The sequence below is a fragment of the Perca fluviatilis genome, chromosome 3, assembly GCF_010015445.1.
Source record: "Perca fluviatilis chromosome 3, GENO_Pfluv_1.0, whole genome shotgun sequence".
NCBI classification, from domain to species: Eukaryota; Metazoa; Chordata; class Actinopteri; order Perciformes; family Percidae; genus Perca; species Perca fluviatilis.
The window spans coordinates 11,979,900-11,988,289 of record NC_053114.1 but is presented as its reverse complement, the minus strand read 5'-3'; the positions used below and the strand labels follow the sequence as shown (position 1 = coordinate 11,988,289).

Below are 8,390 nucleotides of genomic sequence, written 5' to 3'. Positions count from 1 at the left end.
GTGTAACTCCAGTCTCCTCCCGTTTGTGTGTGTGTGTGTGTGAGTATGTGTGTGTGCGTGCGTGCCTGCGTGTCTGTGTTAGAGAAAGTCTTTAAACTTTACTATTTGCACTCCATTCTTACTTCATTCTAAACAGCTTTCTTGTGTTTTTGATTAATATGAACTAGTCATTTTTACTGAGATTATTAAAGCAAACTAAGGTGATATTTAACTCAGTTCCTTTCTCTCTCTCTCTCTCTCACTCACACACACACACACACACACACACACACACACACACACACACACACACACACACACACACACACACACTAGGGTTCCCATTTACAGATGTTGACTCACCAGTCCTCAAGCACAATTTAGACTTCAGACTCCCATTTCATTCAGTCTAAAGGAAGCCACATGGTGAGGTTTATGTTGTTATTTTTACTTTTCGTAATCTAACTCAATTAATAATGTATGACATTACAGATATTTTGTAGAAATGGGTTTAGTAGCCAATAAGATGTTAACCATGATTTTTTGACAGAGCTAGGTAGTATTGCCTGATAGCCTATATCACCTGTGTTAGGCTATTTGGCGTATTAATGGAGATAAATAAAGCAGTAGGCTACTGTGTGCTTCAGAATGCACTATTGTCCCATGTGCTCGCCTCATGTTCACCGCAGTTTGTTGAGAGAGCTTCTGCTTTCATTGAGTCTCGGGGAGAGACAGAGAAAGAAGGGGGGCGTAAGCCGTTATCGCCCCCTACCGACGCCAAGCTGCCAACCTCCCCGTTCAGCTTTTCTCCACCGGGGACAGACGTCCCCCAGACTCAGCCTCGGACCTCCCACCTCCTCAGAAGCTACAAGGCTATAGGAGTAGGGGGAAGAGGCGGGGATCCTCCCTCTCTCCCTTTCCTTATATATATGTATATAATAGAATCCCTTCCTCGCGCGCTCCCTAGCAGACTGCTTGTCTCTTTGATCGCCCCCCCCCCCTCTCCTAACAACAGCTGACGTCATCGCGCGCACCCACCCCACCACCTCCTCCTCTTCAGCGCGCGCTTGCCGATAAACTTTGTGAGTGTGTATGCCCGTACGTGTGCGTGTTTGGTGAGCGCGAGGAAGGGTTTTTTGTCTCGAAGGGAGAAGCGTTCTGTGCTTCAGAGGGCTCGCGCACACCGGAGGAGCAACAGCACGCAGCAAGAAGAAAGTGATTTAAAATTACCGGACTATAGCCTTCTGTCTGCTGTGGCCTGTTCCTTCAGTAGCCTAATACAGTGATATTTCAACAGGGTGATAGGCTACAAAAATATATATATCGACGCTGATAATAATATTAATACCACAAGTACAGAAGTAACGTTAACGTGAGCCTACTATGGGGGACCAGCTGCTGTGCTGCGAGGTGGACTCCATCCGGAGAGCCTACCAGGACGTCAACCTGCTCAACGACCGAGTTCTGCACACCATGCTGAAGGCAGAGGAAATCTACCTACCATCGCCAAACTACTTTAAGTGTGTTCAGAAAGAAATTGTACCCAAAATGAGGAAAATAGTTGCCACCTGGATGTTAGAGGTGGGTTTTACTTCACTTCAACTTTCAACTTAACAGTGTCTGAGTTCCGCTGCTGACTTGTTGGTAACGTTAACATGTCGCTAGCTTATCTGTTAGCCTATATATAGCATACCCTACGCTAAAACATGATGAATTAGTGTTAAGTCTGTTAATTCACTTTGCGTGTTACATAAACGCTCTGAAAAGTCTGTCCTCGTGAGTGCTGGGTGGTCCTTAGGCTATAAGAGGAGATATAGCCACAGACTGCACTCAGTTTCTTCCATGAATAAATTTTTATTGAATATGTCTTACCGCACATTTTCCAGAAAGTTATGAAATGTAATCACATGGGGAAAATATTCCAAAATAACAGCAATGTACACGTATGCAGTCTGGCCCGTGCCAGTAGCATATTACGCCATCTTTGTTGTCGTAGCCTAAATGAGAAGGATTTTAATATCATTAAAAATCTATAGCATCAGCAGCAATGACATTAACTGGGTTAAATGTGCCAGAAATGCTTCTATAGCATACGACAGGGACATACAGACTGTGACAGCTCGTTGGACTGCTATGAGATGGAAAAGTTAGTTTAGCTTCACATGAGTCCCTGCTGTCTGTGAGCTCGCTAAGAAAAAAGGACATTTTGTAAAAGTGCGAAAATATTAAATGCATTTTAACAGTCGGATTTGATAGATTGGATGTTTTTTAACATTAACATGAACTTTTGGATTGAATTCTTTGTGGTTTTATATTTTGTATTAATTTCTGAAAGTGTGCATGGGAGAGCCGAGGGGAAGTGTCGCTGCACGTGAATAAGACCAGTCTTCGAAATAAATTTATTTTAAATTCATGCGTGTCACAATTCGACCCATTTTACTCTCATCCGATCAGGCATTCGATGAGGATCATTTACATGACAATTGTACCCACGCTGATAATTTTTAAATATTTATAAATATTTTATGAAAAGATGACGAAGTTGAAATTGCGGAGTGAAACTTGCATCGACGCCACCTTTGTGTCTCAGTCAGAACTAACTGCACACTAATTCCTGACTGTTTTCAGTAGGCCATACTGCAAAAGTCTTTCTCGGGCCTACTTTATTAAAGTTTGAATTATGATGTTTTCGGTTTGGATGTAAATTGAGTTTGCATTAAATAGCGTGTCAAACAGGATATTTAAACTCTAAACTCGAGTGAATTATATGCACACAACGTTTAATTCCTTTTTGAATATATTTCCGGATAATTGTGGATCTATTGCATGTTGAATGTTCAGCTGTGCACAAAATAAGAGCTAGTGGGGGCACGGACTTAACAATGCATGTGAATGGGGCAATTTCCTTCCAGCATCTTCTAAGTGCTTTTCTCACCTCACAGGTCTGCGAGGAACAGAAATGTGAGGAGGAGGTTTTTCCACTTGCTATGAACTATTTGGACAGATTTTTATCAGTGGAGGCCACCAGAAAAACAAGACTCCAGCTGCTGGGAGCTACATGCATGTTTCTAGCATCCAAGATGAAGGAAACTGTGCCCTTAACGGCGGAGAAACTCTGTATCTACACGGACAACTCTGTCCAACCCGGAGAGCTACTGGTAATTGACTTGTGCAGACATGGATGTTGCATAACACATACAGTACATGAGCAGCATACACTGCAGACCACATGGCCATAACACAGAGGCTTTGCAGTTCATCTGGTTTGTCATCGTCACCATGGTCGGGAAATATCAAGATTGCATAGAAAAGTCATAGTTAACTTTTTTTGGGTTGAAATAATTTAAAAGAAGTCTGTGCAGCAGTGTCTGAATGGCTGCCTGTGACTTTCCCTTGGTGACTGGAAGGCCCCTCTGATTTCATGAATGGTCTCGGTGACTGCCAAGAAAACCCTGATCCACAGAGACACCTAGTGGCTGTTAGACAGAGGGGCAGGCTGTTGGCAATGGCAAACTGAACATGCAGAACAGCCACCCACTTTTCTTTTGTTTGCATTTACTGTATGTGCAGCTGTTTCCATTGCTGTTCCTCCACTAGAATGGAGACAGCTGGCGTTTGGGATACTTAATAACAGTGTAATCATATTCAGTTTTACAGATCCGTTAAGTGAACGCACAATAGATCTACATGTAGTAATGTATTGAGGTGACTGTGTATATACAGTGTCTATATAGGGTTTTTTAGGTAAATAAAATAAAAAGGAAGTAGATCCAGGGGTTATGTATCTACTATAATTGCATAGGAACTTAATAAAATGAATTGAGTATTTTGACCATGAAAGTTGAAAACCTACAACTTAAATTGCCAGAGATATAAGCGCTGATTCAATGATAAAGTGCTACCATTGCAGGAAGTGTATGTCACAGCAGATATAAAAGTAGGGGCACATCGTCTCTGTAAGTAAGTGGGTCAGTTTGAGTGAATACCTCTGGTCTGCTCCGTCCACAGCAAATGGAGCTGCTGGTTCTCAACAAGCTGAAATGGGATCTGGCTTCAGTCACTCCGCACGACTTCATCGAGCACTTCCTGTCCAAGCTGAAGATCTACCCGTCCACCAAGCAGATCCTCAGGAAACACGCGCAAACCTTCGTGGCTCTCTGTGCTACAGGTAGGACACCAACCGCATCTTCTTCTGTCTTGACGTGGGTAGTAAATACACTCGCTAACATTTATCTGCTAAGAGAATTATGACAAACATTATTATTTGTCATGTAGGCATACAGTATACACTGATACTTATTTCTACATTTTCTATATTTCAATATATCTCACATTTTCACTTCTTGTTCTGTTTGAGTATGTTGTGATATGACCTGCGTTTTCTCATCTGTATTTTTTTTATTGTATGTAATATTCCCCTTTTCCTGTGTATTTATTACTCTGCATTTACTTTTTTATTTTTCTGTAGCGAATGACAACTAACTGCCACAGGTTTTCAGACAGGACTGATTTAAAATTGAGGACTGAGGACTTTTGTGGAGATAAAATAGTTACTGGTTTTTGCTCTCTTTGACCCAGTTTCTGCTTTTGTTTTTCTGATGATTGCAGCCATGTTGTTGTTGTTGTTGTTGTTATTAGTTAATAAATGTTGAAGGTTCAGAGGGGCAGATGCTTTTCTCTGAGAAGATGTAGGCAGGGATCTGCCTACTGTTATTTAAATGAGCAACAATCAACCTGGATTAGGGTATAATGAATGGTTCTATTCGTAGAAATAAAGGAAAGTAGATGCTGTGTAGTTTAATAATCCTTGTCAAACTGTGCTGTAGATATTCTATGTTGTAACACGTGCGTGTGCTGTTTTCCACAGATGTCAACTTCATCGCCAGTCCTCCGTCCATGGTGGCGGCGGGCAGCGTGGTGGCGGCCGTCCAAGGTCTCTATCTGAAGAGCCAGGACGCCTCGCTGTCCTCCCAGAACCTCACCAACTTCCTGTCGCAGGTCATTCGCAGTGACCCGGTATGCACGCTCACTCACTCACTCTCACACACACACTTTTTTCCAAAAGCCGTATTTAAATGTGGAACAGCCATGCGTTGGGTCTTAATGTCAGCAGTGTGCTGGTGCTGACTGGCTGTTGATTGTGTGCTTGCAGGACTGCCTGCGGTCGTGCCAGGAGCAGATTGAGTCCCTGCTGGAGTCCAGCCTGCGGCAGGCGCAGCAGCACGGCAACACCACAGAGAGCAAACACGTGGACGAGGACGTGGACCTGTCCTGCACACCCACAGATGTCCGGGACATCAACATCTGAAACTGGTGCCAGCCGCGCCGCACGATAACCTGATGGTGGAGGGAACGTTGTCGACAGAGGGTGGTGATGGGCGGGCTGGGGAGGGGGGGTTCCTCATCTGAACTCAGGGCTCCCCTCCTCCTCCTTCATCCTGGTGGGCTGCTATCATGGCCGACATGTCACTCACATGCCCGCTGTCCGCTCCGGCTGCCAAGACGGGACAGAGCTCCCACACCCCGCAACGAAGCCCAAGTGACATTTCCTGCCAGTGTCCCCTCCCATCCTGGGAAAAGAAATGAACACTACAGAAATGTACAAGAGAGAAAAGACACCAGATACTGATGATCTGCGTGGGCTGGAGTTGAAGCCACAAAACAGACATTATTTTATAATTCCCTCAAATATTAAACTAGGAATCTTTAAATTACCGCGGACTCAGCTGGCCTACTAAAACATCCCGAAGTGTCATGTACAGTAGGTCCCTGTAGTCTGTGTTCAGGTCTTCATCTGAAATCTGACTTTTGTTAGAGAAGAGGCTATTTTGTTTTCATTTCTCTATTGTTATATCTAATGTTTTAGACTTTCTGTCCAAGCTCCCATGTTTGTCTCGTTGCAGTGCAAACATTCATATATCCCTGCTTGCTTATGTTTAGTCACTTTATCATATATAATTTTAGACCTCTTATCAATTAGTCTTATACCTCTTTTCTTCCAAGCTTTTTTTTTTTTTTACGAAGTGAGATACTCTGTTGTTATGACCCTAGTGACTATGGACTGTTGATGTTAAGGCTTGGGCATACAGTATGTGATTCTTTGTCCATTTCAGCTTGCTGTTATTTGATAAGATCAAATCATTGCACGACCAAGCAGAGCAATCGGCAGTCTGTTATGTATCCTTTCTCTGTGTAGTTATACCTAAACCATTCCAACTTTGTTTAAAGAGAAAAAAAAAATAGCACTTTTGGTCAGCACTGCTGGTCGTCTTAAAAAAGAAAAAAAAAATCGCAGTGATTTAATTGAACCGGGGCTGAGCAGGAGTGTTTTGGTGATGGAGAGTCGGAGCGACACCTGCAGACAGTTGGATCTGGATCGGATTCCTCTAATGGGACAAAAGAATAGACCATTATGGCAGAAATACTTTTTCAAAACACGACTGAATGCTGCTTGAAACTGTCATGAGTCTCACAGAGCCAATGGCTTTCTGTAGCTGCCTTCTAAGTCTCAGATTTGAGTTTTAGTTCAACAGATGTTTCATACAGACAAAACTGCTCTTCCATTCAAAGACCTATTGTTTCAGTGTGCTGAGCTAGAAAATAAGTATTATTTTTAGAGTTAAAATAATACTTTATTTTTAATATAGTAAAACATATTATTTATTCTTTTTTATTTTTATTTTTTTTTAGCTTGCATTTTCTATTTTGCGAATTAACCCATGGCTCCACCTGCTGTTGAATCTATTTCTGCCTGCAGAGCAGCGCTGTCGTCCAGAAATATCTGTAAAAACTAAAACTCCACTCCTTTCTCGAAATTGCCAGGACAGCATCTCCTCTGTCGTCGCGCCTCAGTTCAAACACTGCTCATGGATTCTGGGAAGGGGGATGAAGCTAAAAGAAATGTGTTGAGACTATGATTTTGCACAGACCTAAAAGACATGGGCTGCGTTTCTTGGGGACTTGCCGGAAAAAAAATTATGGAGAGCAAAGCCGGCAAGCGTACCAAGGGATGAACAAGCAGCAACAGTGGCAAAAAAAAGGGTAAAGGCTTAACAGGGAGGGGTGTCTTAACGCTGTAGAATATAAGTCACGGTTCCTACACAGGAGGGCAGACTTGTCATGACCAGGTTGATGTACGCTTTATATATGACGAAGGACAGATTAGTACGAAAAGGAGACGTCTCTCCAAATCAAATTCTGGGAAAAGTATTGATTTCTGACTATGTCAACTGTGTAGGAAACCTGTACGTTAGGTTTCTGATTGTACATTAATGATAGAGAGTAGGAGAGAAACACTCCTTGTATTCCGCTGCTATAGTAAATGAATCCCAGCTACGTGTTTTAAAAACAAAACAAAAGCAAAACAGATGACAAAAACGTAATGGATTAAAAATGATGCTTTTCTCCTGTTGTTTGCTGCTACATTTTTGGTGTTTTTTTTTATACATATAAATGTCAATATACTGCCATTATAGGTTTGAATTTTCTCATAGAAAATTGTTTTATTGACATCCTTGTTGTTTTTATGTAGATTCTATGTGATCTGTTTTTTTTTTTTTTTTGTAATTACGTAACATGATTTTCTGAACTATTCCAAAAAAAACCACAAGGAAGAATGAGACAATGTATAGAAATGCTTTGATCCACAATACCTCATGTGACAGTCAAGATCTATCTCAAATTTGTAGGCTTTTTATTTGTTTAGTTCTTATTATATTGTACTTGTTGGTTCAGTGCCTACTAGCTCTGATCAACCTGCTTAAGATAAAGCATCCGCAATGGAAACTAGCGAGTCCAGGGCATGCTTTGATACTGGTGCCATAACAGAAAGTGGGATATGTATAACTCTGTTGAGTGTTAAGCTGTCTCAGTGAAAGAGACTTTATCCCCCCCTTTAGGCCCATAGTGGCCTTTTTTCCTTTCCCCTTTTTATATTTATAAAAGGAAAAAAAGCTTTTTGCTCCCATTTTCAAACTGTCAGTGAGTTGATTTGAGTTTGTAAATAGATCAGTGTCGTGCTCGGTAAGCCATAGACTGTTTTTTTGTTACAGATCATTCCACACAGTTGTGTCTACTTCATGCCAATTGTCTGCAACTTGTCGTCTACACAATAAAAACATGAATTAGATGGAGTGTGAAAACCTTGCTGTCTGTTCTTGTCCACAGAGACGATATTGAGCATATAGATGTATAGTTATACTTAATATATACCTTTCATTTTTGCAATAATGACTTTTGATGGCTTCATTCTAGCATCTACCACCTATGGTGGCCTTCAGGTAACGTTAAAAAAAGCCAGTGTTTGGTTTGTCTGTTCTAGAAACATGGCAGACTCCGTGGAAGAGGAGCCGCTCCCTATGTCAGTTAAACACACTGCTCCACAAGTATAAAGTGCATTTGTTAGGGACACT

General features: G+C 41.8%; 1 protein-coding gene across 1 annotated transcript; it reads left to right on the top strand.

Moving 5' to 3' along the window:
* The first annotated feature begins 1,362 nt into the window (after positions 1 to 1,362).
* ccnd1 (cyclin D1) lies at positions 1,363 to 8,112 on the top strand. The gene is made up of 5 exons (XM_039795659.1): positions 1,363 to 1,560; positions 2,922 to 3,137; positions 3,988 to 4,147; positions 4,847 to 4,995; positions 5,132 to 8,112. The coding sequence occupies exons 1-5, from the start codon at positions 1,363 to 1,365 to the stop codon at positions 5,285 to 5,287; spliced, it is 879 nt and encodes a 292-aa protein (XP_039651593.1). The 3' UTR covers positions 5,288 to 8,112.
* The last annotated feature ends 278 nt before the right edge of the window (positions 8,113 to 8,390 follow it).

Bases quoted from the DNA above. Each gene is read 5' to 3' on its own strand.
- ccnd1 (XM_039795659.1), top strand. From the start codon at position 1,363: ATGGGGGACCAGCTGCTGTGCTGCGAGGTGGACTCCATCCGGAGAGCC. The intron at 3,138-3,987 runs GTAATTGACTTG...CTCCGTCCACAG, and splicing joins TCCAACCCGGAGAGCTACTG to CAAATGGAGCTGCTGGTTCT. The intron at 4,148-4,846 runs GTAGGACACCAA...TGTTTTCCACAG, and splicing joins CGTGGCTCTCTGTGCTACAG to ATGTCAACTTCATCGCCAGT.